The 21,662-nt window shown below is 44.1% G+C and overlaps 1 protein-coding gene across 3 annotated transcripts in view; it reads left to right on the top strand.

The window, feature by feature from the left end:
• The window catches only part of TIAM2 (TIAM Rac1 associated GEF 2), a 227,856-nt gene that overhangs the window by 126,898 nt on the left and 79,296 nt on the right, over nucleotides 1–21,662 (top strand). For 2 of the 3 annotated variants that reach the window (XM_082633579.1, XM_082633580.1), the window contains 5 exons: nucleotides 1,450–1,622; nucleotides 5,142–5,366; nucleotides 17,107–17,292; nucleotides 18,003–18,149; nucleotides 21,085–21,156. In XM_082633579.1, the coding sequence (XP_082489705.1) occupies nucleotides 1,450–1,622; nucleotides 5,142–5,366; nucleotides 17,107–17,292; nucleotides 18,003–18,149; nucleotides 21,085–21,156 (803 nt within the window). The remainder of the gene's footprint in view (nucleotides 1–1,449; nucleotides 1,623–5,141; nucleotides 5,367–17,106; nucleotides 17,293–18,002; nucleotides 18,150–21,084; nucleotides 21,157–21,662) is intronic. The other variant, XM_082633581.1, reaches the window with a different exon arrangement.

Below are 21,662 nucleotides of genomic sequence, written 5' to 3'. Positions count from 1 at the left end.
GAGCATTTTAGAATTTGCTTAAAAATTACGTCTCACGGGCTCCCCTGGTGGCACAGTGGTTGCGGGTCCACCTGCCGATGCCGGGGACATGGGTTCGTGCCCCGGTCCGGGAAGATCCCACGTGCTGCGGAGCGGCTGGGCCCGTGAGCCATGGCCACTGAGCCTGCGCGTTCGGAGCCTGTGCTCCACAATGGGAGAGGCCACAGCAGTGAGAGGCCCGCGTACCACAAAAAAAAAAAAAAAATTACATCTCATTAGAAAGCATTCCTATCGAATTATCAAACCAGATCCCTAGTAACTTCTGCCTAGAATATCTTAGTAGCTTATTAGGGGAAAGCTATGTACCTGAAAGCATATGTAGTGGTACTTTAGGGTAACGTTTTAAAATACAGGGACGGGCCTCCCTGGTGGCGCAGTGGTTGAGAGTCCGCCTGCCGATGCAGGGGATACGGGTTCGTGCCCCGGTCTGGGAGGATCCCATATGCCGCAGAGCGGCTGGGCCCGTGAGCCATGGCCGCTGGGCCTGCGCATCCGGAGCCTGTGCTCCGCAACGGGAGAGGCCACAACAGTGAGAGGCCCGCATACTGCAAAAAAAATAAATAAATAAATAAAATAAAATAAAATAAAATACAGGGACGTGTAGCTTCATTTTCCTCTCAGTCTAAATTAGCAAGATGGTAGTAACATTTCCTATCACTGTGAGATAAGAGAATATATTAAAATTAAGTTATTCTGTGTGGCATTTGGAGAATAAACTGGGTACTTTGTCACAAATGGCAAAGTGCCCCAGGTGAACTCAGTTTCTTGTGACCCCACATTTTAAGTGTAGAAGTTCGCTTAGTTAATGAATACGGGGTTTTCTTCTGTCTCCTGCATTTAGATCTCCTAAGAAGTGTGGTGCTGTGGCTATGAAGGAGGGCTCTGTGGCCAGGGTGCCTGGGTTCAGATCCTGCTCCACTGCAGTCCAGCTATGGGACCTGCAAAGTGGTGTAAACTCTCAGGCTTTCCATCTGTAAAATGGGACTAATAACTGCGCCTGCCTTCTAAGGCTGCTTTGGGCACCAAATAAGCCAGAGCATGTGAAATACTTAGAAGAATTCCTGACACAGAGTAAGCAACAATAAATGCTTGGTATTGTTATTACCAGTATTACCTTTACAAGAAACATCTCATTTTCATCTGGGTTGATGCTAACACAACTAGGCATAATTTAGATACCAAAATTTCCTTTTGTGGTAAACAGTCTCATTCAGTCATTTTCTTTTTTCTTTTCTTTTCTTTTCTCTTCTTTCTGTCTCTCTTTCTTTTCCTCCCTCCTTCCCTTCCCCTTCCTTCCTTCCTTCCTTCCTTCCTTCCTTCCTTCTGTCTGTCCGTATCCTTTACTTCTCATTCCTTTCCTAGATAGATCCTCGGGACATGTGATAAGGACCGTGCTTCTCTCTTTCACAGGATGCACCCTGCTGTTTTATGAGACCTACGGGAAGAATTCCATGGATCAGAGTAGTGCCCCTCGGTGTGCCCTGTTTGCAGAAGACAGCATAGTGCAGGCCGTCCCAGAACATCCTAAGAAGGAAAATGTCTTCTGCCTCAGCAACTCCTTTGGAGATGTCTACCTTTTCCAGGTACTGCCGAGCTTTCTTTTTTTACTTTTTATTAGTTATCTATTTTATACATATCAGTGTATCCATGTCAATCCCAATCTCCCAGTTCATTCCCCACCACCACCCCTCCCACCACTTTCCCCACTTAGTGCCCATACGTTCGTTCTCTACATCTGTGTCTCTATTTCTGCCTTGCAAACTGGTTCATCTGTACCATTTCCCTAGATTCCACATATATACGTTAATATACAATATTTGTTTCTCTCTTTTCTTTTTTAAATAAATTTATTTATTTTTGGCTGCATTGGGTCTTCATTGCTGCACGTGGGCTTTCTCTAGTTGCGGCGAGCGGGGGCTACTCTTCATTGTGGTGCATGGGCTTCTCATTGCGGTGGCTTCTCTTGTTGCAGAGCATGGGCTCTAGGCACGCGGGCTTTGGTAGTTTTGGCTCACAGGCTCTAGAGCACAGGCTCAGTAGTTGTGGCGCACGGGCTTAGTTGCTCCGCGGCATGTGGGATCTTCTCGGACCAGGGCTTGAACCCATGTCCCCTGCATTGGCAGGTGGATTCTTAACCACTGCGCCACCAGGGAAGTCCTGTTTTTCTCTTTCTGACTTACTTTACTGTGTATGACAGTCTGTAGATCCAACCACGTCTCTACAAATGACCCAGTGTCGTTCCTTTTTATGGATGAGTAATATTCCATTGTATACATGTACCACACCTCTTTATCGATTCATCTGTCGATGGGTATTTAGGTTTCTTCCATGACCTGACTATTGTAAATAGTCCTGCAGTGAACATTGGGGTGCATGTGTCTTTTTGAATTTTGGTTTTCTCTGGGTGTATGCCCAATAGTGGGATTGCTGGGTCATATGGTAGTTCTGTTTTTACTTTTCTAAGGAACCTCCATACTGCTCTCCATAGTGGCTGTATCAATTTACATTCCCACCAACAGTGCAAGAGGGTTCCCTTTTCTCCACACCCTCTCCAGCATTTGTTGTTTGTGGATTTTCTGATGATGCCCATCTGCTGAGCTTTCTAAATGGAGGGTGGAGGCGATAGCTTGTGTCCTGCTAGGATGAGAAGGACCAGAATTAAGAGGCACAACTTAGCAATTTGAAATAGACTAAAAGCTGTCAGACTTTGGATTAAGGTTTAAGCAAGAAAATTGGCCTCCGCTGACTGCCAGGTGCCGCAGGGTCGTTGCAAATGCAGCCATTCATCCAGCAAACACTTCTTGGATGCCTGCCCATGAAATGCCAGGCTGTAGCCCCTGGGCTGCTCTTCAGGATACAAAGAGAGAAAAATTACGATCCTGTTCTGGCCTAGTCCGTGATCTAGTGAGTACAAGATCCGAAGTTGCCAGAGTGGAAGTTTTTAAGTGAAAACCCAGAGAAAATGGACAGTAGAGGCTTAAGTTCTTCCCAAGAATCCCAGTGGCAGTGAAGATGCTTTTCAGGAAAACCCTCATTGACAAATACTGTAGGGTCTCATTACCCTGTGGAAGTGGTCTTAGGCCGTTAAGGTTCAGGTTATCTACTGTTATGATTCTTAGAATCTTTCTAGCAAAGGAGGGTCAGGCTGAGGTGTGGATCCTGGCGTTCTCGCCGAGTCTGCACATCATCTTGCAACACTTACTGAACTTCTCTGAGCTTCAGACCCTTCAACCCGTAGGATAATAATAGCTTCTAGGATTGTTTTAAGGGTAAACAATATGATATGCATGTGTTCAGTGCTAAAGAAATTCTAACTATTATGACTGTTGTTATTATGAATTAACTCCAGAGAAGTGGGGGTGAGAGCCAGGAAGTGAAGTGTGCTTCTGAAATGCCTCCGAATCCAAACCCAGTACTGGGTGTAGACACAACATGAGCTATAGATTCTATGTGGCTGGAAGCTTCATGGAAAACCTCCTAGGTCCTCGATTCAGGTCTCTGATAAGCTTGGTCCTGGCTGCCCCCAGGGCCCCTTTAGAACAATATAGTTGTTTTGGACCCCTTTGATTCTAGATTCTTTGGAATCTAGAATTCTCTGAAGTGTTTTGGGCAATAGGATTTCCCAGCACTAACCTGGTAAACGCCCTGGGCCCCTAGCCTTATTGCTGTCCTCAACCTGACCTGACTGAAAAGAGTCAGGGCCTAAGGTTTGATTTTCCTTCTTTTAACAGAAAGGTTTGCTTGAACTTTCTGTGGTGCTTTAAAGCAAAGTAACAAACTGGTGTTCATATGAATTGTAGGAAAGGTAAATACACTGGATTAAATCTGCATGGACTTAGGGGGAGGTATGAAATGAATATTTTATTTTGTGATTCAGGAAAAATATCCTTAGTTTTAAAGAAATTTTCCCAGTAGTTCCCATTGTACGATCCCACAGGTCACTGGAGGATTAACCTCGTGGTGTGAACGTGTGTGGTTATTTCTGGGCATCAGGGGAAACTGAACGTGTGTTTCAGCCTGCTTAGAATCATACATCTTTGCCCATTCTGCTTTGTTCAGACTTTCTTTACTGTTTTTTTTTTTTTTTTTTTTTTGCGGTACGCGGGCCTCTCGCTGTTGTGGCCTCTCCCATTGCTCTGGACGCGCAGGCTCAGCGGCCATGGCTCATGGGCCCAGCCGCTTCGTGGCATGTGGTATCTTCCCGGACCGGGGCACAAACCCACGTCCCCTGTGTTCGCAGGCGGACTCTCAACCACTGCGCCACCAGGGAAGCCCTCTTTACTGTTTTTAAAATAAAATATTCTTATATGAAAATACTATATGGTCATTGTGTCTGAAGGTACTGAAGGGTAGAAAAAGAAAACCACTCTCCACATTCCCAATATTCACAGACGACTATTTTAATATTATTGTGTCCTCCCCGAAATGTTCTTTTATTGTTATTTTTCATAATTGAGTCCATACCGTAGATGAAATTTCATATCCAGGCTTCACAGTGTAACCATTTAGTCCTAATATTTTCTCATCCTATTAAAATTATGACGATAAAGTGCTTTTTAGAGAGCAGCATGATGTACACTGCGTGGATAAACCCTGGTTTTCTTATTACTCCCCTATTGCTGGTGTACAGCTTGATTCTATCAGTAGTTTGTCTTCCCGTTCTATCTGGGGCCATGTGTCACCCTCGATGTTCTCACAGGCCCTCTGGAGTAAAGGAAGCCTGTGGACCTGTGGTGAGTGTGTGTTTTTAAAATTAAACAGTTTTGGGCTTCCCTGGTGGTGCAGTGGTTGAGAGTCCGCCTGCCGATGCAGGGGACGCGGGTTCGTGCCCCGGTCCGGGAGGATCCCACACGCCATGGAGCGGCTGGGCCCGTGAGCCATGGCCACTGAGCCTGCGCGTCTGGAGCCTGTGCTCCGCAACGGGAGAGGCCACAATAGTGAGAGGCCCGCGTACCGTAAAAAAAAAAAAAACAAATAAAACAAACAGTTTTTATGAAGTGAAGGTACTTGGGGGTTTTACATATTCAAGCCCAGCCTGCCACTTTAGAGAACACTTTTGTGGTGAAACAGTTCCAAATTGCTTTTTTCCCCCCTGTGTTTAGGCCACCAGCCAGACAGATCTGGAGAACTGGGTCACTGCCATCCACTCGGCCTGCGCATCCCTTTTCGCAAAGAAGCACGGCAAAGAGGACACAGTTCGGCTGCTGAAGAACCAGACCAGAAACCTCGTTCAGAAGATAGATATGGATAGCAAGATGAAGAAGATGGCAGAGTTACAGCTGTCCGTGGTGAGCGACCCAAAGAACAGGAAAGCCATAGAAAACCAGGTACAGGTTATTTACAAGTGTTTCCTCCCATGGCTCATGTCACTCGGGGCAGACTCAGATGGGGGAACTGGTTCCTACACCTCTACAGGGAGTAGTTTCTGTGGCTTTTTGGCTCAAGTACTTAATGGCTGCAGTTTTGTCATATGAGGGATGTGATGTGCTTTGCAACCTTTGGTGGCTGTATATGGACATTTGTGACCAAATCTTGTTCCCTCGTGTTGAGTAGCTCCTGGCCTGGATGATTCTCTCATATATTGGCACTTTGGGAACAAAATTTATATGGTAAAACTATTGGAAGATTAGACACATGCGATTCTAATACAGAAGATGGCTGAGAAAGAGTAGTTTGGTATAATACAGCTATTCCTGTGTCTGTGGATTAGAAAAAAAACACTAATTTTTTGGTTTGTTTTTTCTGTTTATAACAGATAAGGTGCTAAGGAAGATGCTTTCTTTGGCCTGTCTCCACATTCACATAATTAAACAGCTACTTTCTATGCTGTTTGCATTTTAGAGGAGAGGGAGAAGCTTAGTTTCTATTTTCCTTTACTCAGACAACCTGAGCACTTACACAAGTGTCGGTGAAATTTCTAGCACCCCTCTCTTCGTTCAGTTTCCCTGGGAAACACCCTGAGGTAGAGATTTGCATGTGAGGAGTTTTATTAGGACCGTGCTCAGGAGTAAGGGAGTGAGGGAGCATGATTAAGGAGGGACTCGTTGAATTGTGTTGAGCTGATCCTACAGGGGGCTTGGGAGCTAGGGTGGCCATTCAGAATTGCTTGCTTCCAGTGAGGCATGCCGTGTCATGCCATGTCTACTGGTCAAAGCAGCTGCCTTCAGAAGAGGTGGGTTCCCACTCTTGCACCATGAGCAGCTAAGGGAAAGGATGCCTCTGTCTTGAAAGAGAGGTCTGGTGGTACACAACAGTATCCACTACAGTCCCTTCAAAATCAGTGTCAGATGATTTGGGAACTTGAAGAGGGATAGGGCGAAGATGGGTTGGTGTGTTCCTGAATTTTTCATTCTTTTTACTTTGTAAATTATTATAGAGAGACCAGGTTCTTTAAAAAAAAATCCATGGCAATACAACAATTTGGACACCCCATCAGAAAAGAATTTTCCCTATAGCGTTTGACTTAAATCACAAATCAAACAGTACATTATCAATCTTCTATTTTGTGTTTGAATATTTAACCTTGCTTAGAATTTGTTTTCTGCCTGCATATATATGAAGAACTTAGAATGTGTAGAAAGAAATTTCTGGCTGTAAATAAGAAACTGATGAAAGGCATGCATTCAAGTGATATATTTGTGTTACACTAAGAATTTGGGATTTATCAATTGGCAGTAGCAAAATAACCAAGTAATTCCCATCTCTTGCCCCTTCAAGTATTTCTAAATGATGGCACAGTTGAGACAGATCTTCTGCTCATACCTGGATCCACCGTTGCCTTCTCCTTTTCTGATATCCTGTGTCGTCTTTCTCCCTTCCCAATTCTTCCCTCTCGCTTATTTGTCCATCTTCAGATATCGACATACCTAACAGATGCCTATAACTTCAAAATATAAAAATAATTATAAAATATGGACCCTGTTTCTAAAAAAATGTATTATTTAGTTAGAAAGCAGGCCTCATAAACATGAAACTAAAGAATATTCTAGAATGGTATAAGTTAGTACCAACTAGCATAGTCATCAAATGCTGTGAGGCATCAGGGGTTGAGCTGTGCTGTGATCTAGAGGAGATGGAGGAGACTTCCTGGAAGGATATGGCCTTAAAAAATTGCTAAGAGGTCTGTTGGTATGAAAGCTGATCCAGGCTGGAAGGATATGGCCTTAAAAAATTGCTAAGAGGTCTGTTGGTATGAAAGCTGATCCAGGCTGCGAGGAGAGTGGGGCGCATGGTAGAACAATTTGGAGGTATAGTTGACCTTTGAATAACACAAGGATTAGGGGCTCCAACCCTCCAGTGTATAACTTATAGTTGGCCCTCTGTATTCAGCCAACCACGATCGTGTGGTACTGTAGCATGTAGTATTTACTAAAAAAAATCTGCGTATAAGCGGACCCGTGCAGTTCAAATCCTTACTGTTCAAGGGTCAACTGTAGGAGTAACAGTGGTTGCTTGAGGCTCCTGAGCACATGAGAGCAGAGGTGTGGGCTAGGAAGTGATGAATAGCTGGTGGTTGGGTGGGACGGGTACTGGCGCAGCTTTTTCAGGGTCTTAAAAATAACCCTGGGATATAAGGTTTATTATAGCCTCTAGATCTAAGGGAGGAATATAGGTTTTTAAGTTGGGAGGAAAATCGTGATGAATGCATTATCTTTGGAAGATTAATCTGGCAGTGGCTTGGCGGTGGTGATGCTGGTGAGGGGCAAATTGAAGCAGGGAAAAGTGTTGGGTGGTGGAATGGCCCTGATCTGGATGTGCAGTTCTGAAGGCCTGGCCCAGAGTAACACAGCAGAAGTTTAACAATTTATATGGAAAATGTTTTTCAGAGTACATCATTTTCTCTAATTTTATAGAATATTAAAGATAGTTTCCTACGCTCCTGAATTGAAACAGAATATGCTATTTATTTCAGGAGTGCCAGCTAACAAACTACAAAATAGTGTTTCCAAGGAACTGGAAGGGAAGTTGAAACTGCCAAGGAGAATAGCGGGAGTGGAAGGGTTTGGGGGGTTTTGCCAAGGACACGGCTTCTGGGGACAGACACATCTCTGCCCTTGGCCTGCTCTGGCCCGGAAGCCTCACCCTGCTCATGTCTGGGAAGAGGGCCAGTATTGAGACAGGTCCCGACCGCGTGGCTTTCTGTCTGGGGCATGTAGCGATGTCATGCTGTGTCACATTTACACGACAAATCAAAAAGCTTGAGGAGAAGGAGAAATAGCTTTTCCTGAATTTTCTCTGTACTACGTCTCCCCTGGGGTCCTGAATTTCCAGGATCCGAGTCTGTCATCAGAGATGCAACTCATGGATTCAAGTGCCCCAATTAAAAATTTCATATTGATTGTAGTGGGAAAAGGTATGGTTTTAACTTTTACTGGCTCTCTAAATTTAAATTCAAAGTCATACTTTAGTCCAATGGAGGGGATGCCCAGCTTGGAGATTTCAGGTCCTTGTGTGTTGTCAAATGTTTAGGTCCAGGGAGAGAGATGGGAAATTGGGCAACACTGAGATGCTCCTGGCCTTTTTTTCCACCCCCTCCTTTTTCTTTCTCTCTTTATGGCCACAAGAAGTCCAAGCAAACATTTTTTTAAAATTTAAATTTTCATTAAATGTAACTTTATTTCTTTTTTCATAGTTGGTAAATGCTTAATTTATGATGTCAAAAGTGGTGCTGTTGTTCTCTCTTGGGAGGGGGGAATTACTTTCACATAAATCCCTACACAAATCCAAGGGTCTAGGGTGGTCGGTTGGCCTGAAGAGAAGCTTTTTTAAAATTAAATTTAATTAATTATTTTAATTTTTTGACTGCGTTGGTTTTTTGCTGCTTCGCGCAGGCTTTCTCTAGTTGCAGCGAGCGGAGGCTACTCTTCGTTGCGGTGCGCGGGCTTCTCATTGCGGTGGCTTCTCTTGTTTTGGAGCACGGGCTCTGGGCATGCAGGCTTCAGTAGTTGTGGCACGTGGGCTCAGTAGTTGTGGCTCACGGGCTCTAGAGCGCAGGCTCAGTAGTCGTGGTGCACAGGCTTAGTTGCTCCACAGCACGTGGGATCTTCCCGGACCAGGGCTCAAACCCATGTCCCCTGCACTGGCAGGAGGATTCTCAAGCACTGTGCCACCAGGGAAGTACCAAGAGAAGCTTTTTTAAAGAAAGGGTAATTATTACTTGTGGCCCATTATGCATTCTTTGACAGAATCATTACATCAGTTATTTTAAGCACACTGTCCTAAAACTGCTGATTTTTCATTTCACTTCTCCCCTCCCCCATCCCCCTTGCTCTCACCCCTTCCCCTACTCCCCTCCCCTGCACACATTCACCTTCTCATATTACACTTCTGAATGTCTGGTAAGAAACAATTTGGGTTGATCTTTAGACATTCCACCTGAAAATATTCTCCCTACCATATTGGCAATTGTTAAGGTTGTAATTTATCTATGTTTTCCCAGAAGGCTTGCGGTGGGTAACATGAGTTATATTTGCTATACCCACTGACCTTAACTCTTTTGCCAGACGGTTGTGAAGAGAGCTGTTTGCTCTTTACTTGCAGACACAGAGAGTATGAAGCATTAAGGGGGCAAACAAGCACATGCTTAGAATTGCTTTTATGAGATGGTTTTGGACTAGAGAATGTTCTGCGATGCTACAAAGGCAAAGGCATTTACAAATCAAGATCAGTAAGAACCTGATCTACATATCCCATAAATATATAGTTTTCTCTAAAGTACTGAGCTGTGCTTTATCCAGTTACCATTTAAAAATCTCAACTTCACTGTATTTTATTTTACATAATAGAAAATATTTATTTACATAGCGCTTTCCCCCAGAGATCCCAAGAAACTCAGCTATAGTCACTTACAGCCTTGTAACAGCTGAACGGAGAGTGCATATTACATCATGGGAGAGGGAAGTCTCTGGAACAGGTTTTCTTGGAAGTGCTGCGGCAGGGGAGTTCATTGTCAGTGCCCTTTCCAGATAAAAAGACTATCACAGTAGTAATGGCTGAGTTTCATACCGCTGTGTGTAGGGACATGCTTTGCCTAAAAGCGGCCATCGTACGGGCTTGTCCCTGGGCCTTTCGGCGACTCTGGGGCAGGATGATGCAACTTGCATTTGGGCATATCCAACGTGGAGCAGACCGTCCACATGTTGGATTCCTTTTGAAGTCCTGAGGGAGAAAGCTGTAAACTAAGTCCAGTTAGTACTTTCCTTTCCTTCCCGTTTGTTATTTTAAACAAGTGAACAAGGACAAAACCTCCCTGCCCTTGGGCGGGTCTTGGCCTCCTGCCAGCCGTCTGCCCTCCCCATCCCGACTCTCTGGGCCTTTCTCACTTCCTGGGGTTAGTGAGGCTGAGAGGGAGGAGGTGGGGGGCAGGGAGGTGGTATCTTGGGAAGAGAAAACTGGCAGCGGGTGGGTTTGGGACTGGCTGGGTTCTGTGAACCACCGCAGGCTTCATTTTCAATATTCGAGTTTGAAAATCATAACTAGGAGAGATTGAACTTAGGCCATCGGAGACTGTGGTGAAGGGAGAAAAAAATGAACAAAGCCTCGAGGAAAATGTGATCTGAGAGGCGTGGGGGCAAGCCATTTGGGCAATAAAGCATCGGAGGGTTTTCGAGAAGCAGGTTTGAGGGAGACAAGGCCAGATTACGGAGGAGCTGGGCCAGGTCGAGCCTTCCTTCAGCAGGCCGCAGGGACGTGGTGGACGGGCCGAGGGCAGGAGATTAACATTCAGTCTAGTTCAGCGAACGTTTACTCAGTGCAGACTCTGGGCCCGGCGAGGGTGCAGACTGGGAATTCAAAGATGCTGTCTTTGCCCTCAGGGTGCTCACAGTCTAGCAGAGTGACAGACAGCTGAGCATATAATTTCAACATAATAGAATGAATTCAGAGCAGACGATATTCCAGAGTGTTGTGGAAGACATACGTGAAGTTTAGCCTCCTGTGTAGTCATGGAGGACTTCCTGGAGGAGGGGGTGCCTGCATTGCTTCTTAAAGAATGAGGAGTTAATCAGGAGAGGAATGGAGAAGGAAATTCCAGGCCAGGGGTCAGCATGAGCCAAGGCAGGGCACTGTGAAATGCTGCGGTCACCCTGGCCGTTTGAATTTCCAGCACACGGTATGCAGGTGCTGAGGGATGAGGGGTGTAAGCAGGACTGTCTTCTCTCTTCCCTGTAAGGCTGCAGAGGCTGTGGGTTTTGCCCTTCCTCAGATGCCTCTTCTGCACAAGGTCAGAGAGAGGTTTGCATCTAAAAAGCAAATCTGACCATGGGATTACCAGGATTAAAAATCCCCCAGTGGACCCCATTGCTTACAAGATAAAGTCCCTGACAGCCTCTCCGCACCTCGACCTTTAGCTACAACACCAAACTTCCTGTAGGTTCCACTTCTTTCTTTGGGTTTTCCCTCAGCCAGAGAGGACCCACGTAGACCACACACGCAAACTGCCCTATCCCACCTGCTCCTGTCATCAGGCTCACCCCTGCTTGTCTGTGATGAAGGGTTTAGCTCCTCCAAGGAGCTGCCCTTGACCCCCTTTCCCACCTCGCCATCAGGCACCTTTCTATATTCTCATAATTCTCAGGGTCTCTCCTTATCTCACACATTGTTGTGTAATTATCCCTTTGTGTATAAGGTTGCTCCTAGTATGAAATAATAGCTCCCAAAGGGTGGGTAACTTTCTCCCCATCTGTTTCTATGGTACTTGGTTCCAGGTAGTGAGTGGATGCATCTGTGTCTCCTTTCCTCTTCCCTGGGCTGGTCCCCACCCCAGCCCCTCACCAGCTCCTGGCTACTTTCCTTCAGGCTTCACTCCTTCATTTCCCGAGGAACATCCTCTCTTCTGCTCTCCATCCTCATGGTTTCCGAGTCTACTTCTCAAGGCTCCTATCTCAGGCCAGTAACTCCGTGCAGTCAAGTTGTCTGTATCGCCCACCTGATGGATGAGTGGTTAGACGCTGGGAGAGGTGAGAGACATGGTCCAGTGTCACACAGCTGTCAAGTGGCAGAACTTAAACACAAATCTGTGCTCCTAACCAAATCAAGCCTCTCAGTAAGACTTCAGTGAATCAGACTGTGCTTCACTTGCCAAGGAACCATGTGATGAAGGGTTTTGTGTAAAGTAGAAATTAATCCTTAATTTACTTCTTTTCATAACTTGGATTTTTCAGCTTGATTTGATGGGTGGGAAATGTATTTATTATGAATGCACTCGGTGAGTGGATTTTCTAGCATGTGAATTCTATCTCAAAGGGAAGAACAAAACAAAACTGATTTTCTAAACCTGTGGCTGGTTATTCTAACTACCAGTGAACTTCAGCGTCTTCTGTGTGATTAGCTGCGTTCTTCTGCGGAGGTGGGTTTTAGTGCTTGGAAAATATTGCATGGGAGTTTTTCAACTTACTCTGCCAGAAAGGAAAAACTAATTATCTTTTAGGACCAACCTAGAAATGGACAAATGACCAAATACTGTGATGGAATGACTAAACGGCAGAAAATATTTTTCTAGGAGTTTTGGGTGTGGTAGGAATGTACTTGTCATCTTTTTTATGTATCACTTATTCATCTGCTATTTTTAGCATGAACCCTCATCTCCTTCCCCTCCCACTTTCTAGAGCAGACCATAGCCTTTCTGAGCTCATTAAATAAATATAGCTATATTAGCAATAAGGAGGAAACTTTCGCACTGCATTTGTGTCCGTGCTTAAAAATGGGAGTTTTCCTCCTTAATTTTTTGTTGATAATTTTTCTTTTACAAATGAAAGATAATGAAAACTTCCTTTGTGTGACTTTTCTTCATTCATGTTATTTTTGTGTTTTGTGCACAGGTATTAAAGAAGTGAAAGCTCAAGCTCCATAGAAGTTGAGTTTTGATTTTCATGTCCTGATGAAATAAATGTCTGGGGCAATTATCAGTACTTGTGGAATGTAGGAAATAGGGGGGAAAAACAGTCTTGGGTTAAAGGAATTGATCTGGGGCATTTTCATTTTTGATTATATTAGGAAGAAATCTCCAGAAATTCCCTGATAAGTGTGAGCTTGGATAATATTGCTATTTTGGTGACGATGGTTGAAATTTACTGCGGTAGTATGTATCATAGATACAAAACTGTCTTCTATTTCTCCCTTTCATTTAAGAAAAATGTATCCTTATCTCATCTTTTGAGGGATAAAGGGATAAAAATAAAATGTTTTTCCTTTTAGTTAACATTAAATTTGGGCTGGGGCTTCCCTGGTGGCACAGTGGTTGAGAGTCCGCCTGCCGATGCAGGGGACACGGGTTCGTGCCCCGGTCTGGGAAGATCCCACATGCCGCGGAGCGGCTGGGCCCGTGAGCCATGGCCGCTGAGCCTGCGCGTCCGGAGCCTGTGCTCCGCAATGGGAGAGGTCACAACAGTGAGAGGCCCACGTACTGCAAAAAAAAAAAAAAAAAAAAAATTGGGGCTGAACTTGAAGATCAAGGCTGGTAGGAAATTGAGAGGCAAGATGTTCACCCATTTGAGAGTGTGGATAGTCTTACATCTTCTCTGTAGAACACTTGGGGATTTGTGGGTAGAAATGCAGTTGACAATTAGATGAAAATTTAACTGAAAGTTGCTCAGTAATTACTGGATAGTGCACGATACCCACCTTGTGAGCGAGAGGACCAAGGGCTCAGGGGCTGCATTCTAAGTGCTCGGTTCAAGCTTGTTCCTGCATGTTGTTTCCATCAGGATCAGCTTTGGGCCTTGGTCAACCTGGAGGGGCTGGCTTATTGTGTGGGCCTGGTCAAGTCACTTCCCTCCCTGGGCCTCAGTATTCTCTGCTGAGAAATGAGGGTGTGGCGACCCTAACTCCCTTGCAAGCTCATTGCCTGTGTCCACAGACTTCCCCAGTATTACAGGGTCTGTACTGAGCTTGTGGGTCTGGCCTTTGTACTTTTCTCTTCCCTCTAAGTAACCCAAGCACCCAAATCCATGTCCTCACTGGACTTTTACCTGCATATTCTCCCACATCCTCCTCTACAACTTTTCTGAGTCTGTGCATAGAAAAATCAAATATTTCATTGTTTCTTATCCAACCACAGATCCTCATCTGAACACTCTGTCCGATTCTCTCCGTAAAGAGCCATGACCTTAAAAATAAGATAAATATTGTCTTTAAATACAGACTAGCTGTGTGACTAATGATGGCTTACTCTGCCACAGAGCTCTGTGGGATGAAGGATGTATTAGTCAGGGTTCTCCAGAGAGACAGAACCAACAGGACGTGTGAAAAATATATTTGTAAAGAGATTTATTATAAGGAGTTGGCTCATGTGATTACAGAGATGGGCAGGCCCCAAGATCTGCAGTGAGTCAGCCAGCTACAGACCCAGGACAGCAGATGGTGTGGTTTGCATCTGAAGACTGGCAGGCTGGAGACCCAGGATGGGCCAGTATTTCAGTTCCAGTCAAAAGGCAGGAAAAAGGCCGATATCCCAGTTTGAAGGACCATCGGGCAAGAGGAATTCTTCCTTGCTTGGGGAGGGTCAGACTTTTTGTTCCAGCCAGGCCTTCAGCTTATTGGATGAGGCCCACCCACAGGCAGGGCAGTCTGCTTTATTCTATCTACCCATTTAAATGTTAATCCCATCCCAAACACTCATAGGAACAGTCGGATTAGTGTTTGACCATACATCTGGGCACCCCGTGGCTCAGTCAAGATAAGGACAGGAAGCATCATTGAAATGGAGAAGTCATAAAGTCCATTCTCATTTGCATTTTCTACTAAGTTCCGATTAAAAAAATTTCTCTACAGTGTGCAGTACTGATTGAGATACTTAGTTCTCTTGAAACATAGTCACATATATTAAGAAACTTCTTGATCTTTGTAAGGTCTGCTTTGGACTTTTGGGGTCTCCCAGCCCCTTCTTTCTTTCAACAAACCTAAGCATCTGAATTCATTTTCTTCCTATGAACTTACCTGCATTTTGTCCCAGGTTTTGGGTAGAGAGGTCTAGGTGTGCTGAAGATTATAAAGTGTTTCTGGCAAAATTTGAAGATTCCCTGTGTATTGTTTAGGATGGAACTGTCTTTTCCTTCCAGTGGTGCTTTGATGTGTAGTCATTTAAATACATTCAATGATGCCTTTAAAAATCTTTGTAAACCGCAAAAGTCAGTGAAAATATGAGAGATTGTCATCTTCCCTGATCTGTAGTGATTGGCATAGACCTGGATTTTATTTTATTTGGTATTTTGTCTTTTTATTCCTCTGTGGATGGCATGGGCTCCTTTATTGTCTGGTATCCAATGACTCACTGTTTTTCTTTCCTTTCATACCCCCCCTCCCCCTCCCCAGAACCCCTAGAAAGCATCTCATAAGCTGTTTCATGTGGAGTTATAGATGAGGGATAAGCTTTAATACACTACCCAACCTAGAAATATCTGCATATTATTAGAAGACAAAAGAATGTGTCTAAGTTGTGGATGTTCAGGTGTCAGCTACTGAAGATATTTGTGAGACAGAACTGGGAATATAGTTTTGCTGGGACTTATCGCTCCTGGTATGTGTAGTTTATGGTTACAGAATACCCATCCATTACTTCTGGAATCTAGAACTCTCTAACACGGCAAGACCACGAAGAGATTTGCAGTTCAATTTGAACTGCTGTGTTAGTCTAGAACAGTGGTCCTCACTCAGGCTGGTACCAGAGGTGCTTTTGAAGTGTCAGCTTTTCTGAGCCTCATGCCTAATGAGTAGACTCCTCAGGCAGTGGAGCTGGGCATTTTTCACTTGTAAAAGCCAACAGGTCATTCTGGTATTGATTCAAGGCTGACATGAGTGGGCTGTTACATCACTAGCAAGGTCATACAGCGTCTTAAATGAAGTTAAACTGGAGATTGAGGTTTTTCAGTGCACTCTGGGACTTTTGTTGTTTTGCGGACAAACTATGACGGATCAACAAATTATTTGTTTAGACCTTGTAGCCATCACATTTCTTTTATGTGGAAAAGCTGTGCAGTGACCTTCTAAGAAATGGATACAGAGAACTTGGAGGGGGTCTAGGGAGCACCCAGAATTTATCCTGCTTTTCCCTGGGCAGAGACTGAGGGGACCATAGTGTTAAATGCCAGAGAGCCTTCAGAATATCATTTGTTCAGGATCACGGGTTGACCTGGACAGTGTACTGGGAAAGTGTGGGGTCTGTCTGGGTGCTAAACTTGGCAAAACGAGAGATGCAGTTGTTGCAAATGAAATGACACAGTTCTTGTACCGAATCATTGTAAGCCTGCACTACTGACCGTCTCTTGAATTTCGAGATTGCTCTGAATACCGTTTGAAGCCCTGCTTTCTGTTCTGTTCTGAATCCCTACGTTGGCAACTTACTAGAGCCTTTCTTCACCTATTCGTTTATGTTTAAATGAAGGTATTACTTACACACCACGTACTTTGACATTCGTGGAAGAAGGGAGAGTGGCCCCCGGAGTTTATACTTCTTTACCAACTCATGACTTAAGTTTCGAAGAATACGTAGAAACTTCTGTTGTGTAAATAGTAATATGTGTCTTAAGAAAGATGTGTAGATGGTGATTCTTCTCTAATATACTTACAATAGGAGTAAAAGCTCTGTTTGGCCTTGTGCCTGCAGTTCATCTGCTTGTTATTTTAAGTCATTCTCAGAATGTACAGAAATGTACAGCCACTTGCCTCCATTCAGCCAGCATCTGTTTGTGTGCAGACCAGTTCATCTGATTAAGATCAGAGGCTGTGAATGTAAATGAAACAAAGTGAAATAACTGACTTTCAGTTGTGCATCCTGCCTTAAGTCAGCCTGCTTTTCAGTGCTAGAGTTCTCCAAAGGTCATGGCATGGCACTGTATTGGGACCACCGGCTTTGTTTTGTCTTTGCCATCCTGATGCAGTACAGTGTGGTCCGACCCCATGTGTTTGGGCAGGACGGCTTGAGATGGGGTGAGCAGGGAAGGCTCATTTCAACCATGCAGCGCCAGCTGAAATGACTTTTTCCTTAAAGTTTGTGAAAGGGGTCACGTTTTCAATTTGACCCATGAGCACTTCTCATTTTTATTTAAATTAGTCCTATTCTTGCTTAAACAGATCCAGCAGTGGGAGCAGAACCTGGAGAAATTTCACATGGATCTGTTCAGGATGCGCTGCTATCTGGCCAGCCTGCAAGGCGGGGAGTTGCCGAACCCCAAGAGCCTCCTTGCTGCTGCCAGCCGCCCCTCCAAGCTGGCCCTGGGCCGGTTGGGCGTCTTGTCAGTTTCCTCTTTCCACGCTCTGGTAAGTTTCCAGGACGGCTGTTCAGTGGTGTGAACGGGGAGCACTGCGGATGCTCACCTTTCTCCAGCTTGTTGACATTCAGCTCTGCTGCGACTTAAGCCAATAACTGACCAGGGCCACCCAGGGGCCAGGCGCCGGGGGAGGGATGATTGGCGTCCTGCTACAAAGTGCCAGCATCCCAGCTTCTTTGCTGCTCGTTCTCGGAATCCAGCTACTAATACACAGTTATTAAATATTCACATCTGCGTCTGCCCTGTCTGTTCCACCTCGTACAGTCAGGAAGGTGGAATCCTCGAGGAGCAGCAACAGTGGTGTGAAGAATTAAAGGGCTGACGGAAGGTTGTTGGATCTGTTCTCCCGAGAGCCCCACTGGGTTTTCTGAAATCGTTCCTGTGCAGGTGGCTTCTGTGGATAGTACTAGCTCAGCGGGGGTGGGGGGTGGGGGTGGGTGGGTGGTCCGAGGGTTGTTGTGCTGACCCTGCTGCCCACCCCGAAGAGGTGTGAATGTTGTAACTAGACGTGTTTATCCAGATAAGGGACATCTGTATGGTGGATGCGGTCCTGGTATGTCAGACCTGCAGCAGTTTTGGGGGCTGCTCAGAACACATTTATAGCAGGCAGGGCTTTACTCCTGTTCTAGGGCAATGGTTAATTCTCTCTGTCATCTAAATAATGGCGCCTTAAGATTTTTCTAAATTGTTTTGAATTAGGTATGTTCTAGAGATGACTCTGCTCTCCGGAAAAGAACACTCTCACTGACCCAGCGAGGAAGACACAAGAAGGGCTTATTTTCTTCATTAAAAGGGCTGGACACGCTCGCAAGAAAAGGGAAGGAGAAAAGACCGTCTATAACTCAGGTGAGTTTGCCAACATGGGAGGGACAGCAGACTTAGCGGGGAATCCTTGATATGCCATAAATCATAAATGTCCATCACCCTTCAGAATGAGATAAAAGTTCCTGCAAAGGGATGCAGTATTAGCATGGAGTTTTTCCTCAAATGGAAACACACAAGTTGCTCAGTCTCTTTTTGGCACTCCCAAAGAGGTATCCTGCATCCGCAGGTATCACATCTGCAGCGCACGGTAACACAAAAATAAGAATCATCAGAAAAGAAGCCTTTAGAAGTAATTGTCATAGATTTTATACTAAAGAAAAAAAAAGGAAGAAAGTGCTGATACATGCTCCCACGTGGATGAACCTTGAAAACATGATGCTAAGTGAAAGAAGCTAAACACAAAAGGCCACAGGTTTTATAACTCCATTTACATTAAAAGTCCAGGATAGGTACAACCATAGAGACAGAAAGTAACTAGTGATTGCCGAGGGCTGGGGAGGGGCGCATAGGGAATGACTGCCAATGGATATGGAGTTTCTTTGGGGAGTGATAAAAAATATTCTGGAATTAGATGGTAATGATGATTGTACAACTTTGTAAAAAAAAAAAAAAAAAAAAAAACCCAAGGGCTTCTCTGGTGGCGGAGTGGTTGAGGGTCCACCTGCCAGTGCAGGATACACGGGTTCATGCCCCAGTCTGGGAAGATCCCACATGCCGCGGAGCGGCTGGGCCCGTGGGCCATGGCTGCTGAGCCTGCACGTCTGGAGCCTGTGCTCTGCAACGGGAGAGGCCACAACAGTGAGAGGCCTGCGTACCGCCAAAAAAAAAAAAAAAACCCACAAAAAACCCAAAAACCAACATGTAAAATTAATAATAGAGTAGCAGCAACTAAATTCTATTGATGGTGCTGGATGCTTTGCTGACTTCATCTTTATGACACAAAGTAGACGTTTTGTCATCACATTTTACAGATGAGCCTGAGACTGGGAGAGGTTGAGTCACTTCCTTTCTGCGGCTGTTCACGCAGCAGCTGAGGGGCAGGGCTGGGACTTGGTCTACCTGGATGCTGCAACACTGGGCCATTGCTGCTGCTTAGTTTTCTGGAGGAAAGGCAGCTCTTTCAACATTTTGTCAAGTTAAAAATAGCCTGAGTGCTTATTGTTGAAATGTGGCCCAAGGACAGTGAATTGTTTTCAGAACATTTTGAACACTCATATCTGAAGTATTTCCTAATGCTGTTAATACAGTATATGATAATAATTTTTATGTTGCTGAGCAATATGTTTTAGGATTATTATTTTTTGAAAGACTGTTGAAAAGATGAGCTATCACAGAATGATCTGATCGTTTAAGTGAGTTGGGAAGTGAGTTGTGATGAAGTTCAAGGAAGTTCTTGTTTTTACTTCTGATGCGTTGCTGTTATTCTGAATATGCTGGCAGAGAGGGTCACATTTTATGAACTTTATTTTCTAATTTTATATGGATATACACATTTGATTATGCATAACAGTTCTGTGAAATAGGTGAGTAACAGGGATAGAATCAACTTCTTTGACCCGTCTGTAATCCTAAAACAATAAAGCTGGAGGTGGTGGGACATGGGTTGATTGATTGAAAGAGGACAAACTCACATGGAATCCCTTTTACTTGGCCACTGTTTTTTTATACTCACAATTGGAAAGAATATCACGTTTAAAAATTGTGGTTCTGGACTTCCCTGGTGGCGCATTGGTTAGGAATCCGCCTGCCAATTCAGGGGATGCGGGTTCGAGCCCTGGTCCAGGAAGATCCCACATGCCGTGGAGCCACTAAGCCCACGAGCCACGACTGCTGAGCCCACGTGCCACAACTACTGAAGCCCGCGCGCCTAGAGCCCGCGCTCCGCAACAAGAGAAGCCACCGCAATGAGAAGCCTGCGCACCTCAACACAGAGTAGCCCCCGATCGCCGCAACTAGAGAAAGCCTGCACGCAGCAACAAAGACCCAGCGCAGCCAAAAAAATAAATTAAATAAATACATTTATTTAAAAAAAAATTGTGGTTCTATTTGTACTTTAGTTGTGAAAGTAATCATTTGTTGGTTATAAATGGAAATGTATTTCCTCGTTATAGACTATAGTTAACTATAAACCATTGGCTAATGCTGGGCTTATGTTTTTGAATTCAACTTCTATGAAGTTTAAATAATGTCTTTGAGGCAAATTCTGATTTTAATCAAGGTAGCCAATTCTGTATAATTAAATGACAATGATAAATATCTTGATAATTTGCTTATAAAATGTTGACGTTTAGCAATTAGATATGACCCTAATATGCTCTTTACCCCATCATATGTAGTAAATGCCCTTGCTGTAAGATTTCTTGAGAAACAAAAGCATTTGGTTGAACATTTTTGTTTTAAAAAGATATGACACTGGTATTTGTATAACTGAATGCAGTTGAGGTAGTAGGTATCCGTAAATGTGTAAATGGCCTGTTTGTTAATGTTTAGTATTCTACAAAATCTAGAAGACAAAAATTGGAAAAAGTAAAGGAAATTATTCCTAGTCCCTCTACCCAAACACAGCCACTTTTAAAATTTAGCTTTATTTCTTCCCAATATTTCTTCTATGCACATTTACAAAACAGTTATAAGCTTGATTTTGGTGGCTTTGCCAACTTTGATTTCTACATCTTCAGAAACATGTACTTCTTGGTAAAAGCAGCATCAAGAATATCCAGGATGACTTGAATAATATATATCATAGAAAAGTAAAATATGTAACCATATGGGAAGAAAAAAAGCAACTTTAAAGTTAAAACTTTAAATGTAGTAGAGTAGTAAATAGTACACATTGCAATATGAAGATCTTATCAAATGTCATAGACCTTAAATTTTTCAATATTGAGAAAGGGTAGCTGCCAAACGAATATTGCAGAGCCATTTCATTAGTCTTTTCTTCCCTCCTGCCTATCAGATATTTGATTCAAGTGGCAGCCATGGATTTTCTGGAACTCAGCTACCTCAAAGCTCCAATAACTCCAGTGAGGTAAACGTTGCTGTAGATGGCAGCCATCTTATTTTTACTTGGATGACGCAAATGCTACGTTAATGAGGGGATGCTAGTTCTGAATCTTTACCTGAATCTGTTGAAAATACTGTAAAGTTAGAACTCAAATGGTCCTGAGTAGGTAAAAGATGTTTTCAGAATGCCAAGTATTTTTGAAGGTATCTAAACTCATGATAACTCCATCTTCAAAGTGGTATAGCTAGACTAAAGCAACTTTAGTTCAAAATAGCAACTTTCATTTATTCGTCCCTATTCCTCAGCAGTTCTTACCATCATTTGAGAGTCTGGTGAGTCCAAACTTGCATTTTCCTCTCAGGGTGTCTGGGGGCTTCACACACATATTACATCATGCTGCGAATCAGTAGCCTTTGGTGCCCTCAGTGGAGCTGAATACAGGGGCCCCGTCTAGTCCCCAGGACAGCTTCTGACTGAGTAAATCCTCAAAACCATTTCTGAATGGAATTCTGGAGTAGGGTGAAGGTGGT

Source organism: Mesoplodon mirus, assembly GCF_964341445.2.
Source record: "Mesoplodon mirus genome assembly, chromosome: 10".
NCBI lineage: Eukaryota > Metazoa > Chordata > Mammalia > Artiodactyla > Ziphiidae > Mesoplodon > Mesoplodon mirus.
The sequence above is the reverse complement of the archived record's forward strand: the minus strand, read 5'-3'. Positions and strand labels throughout refer to the sequence as shown.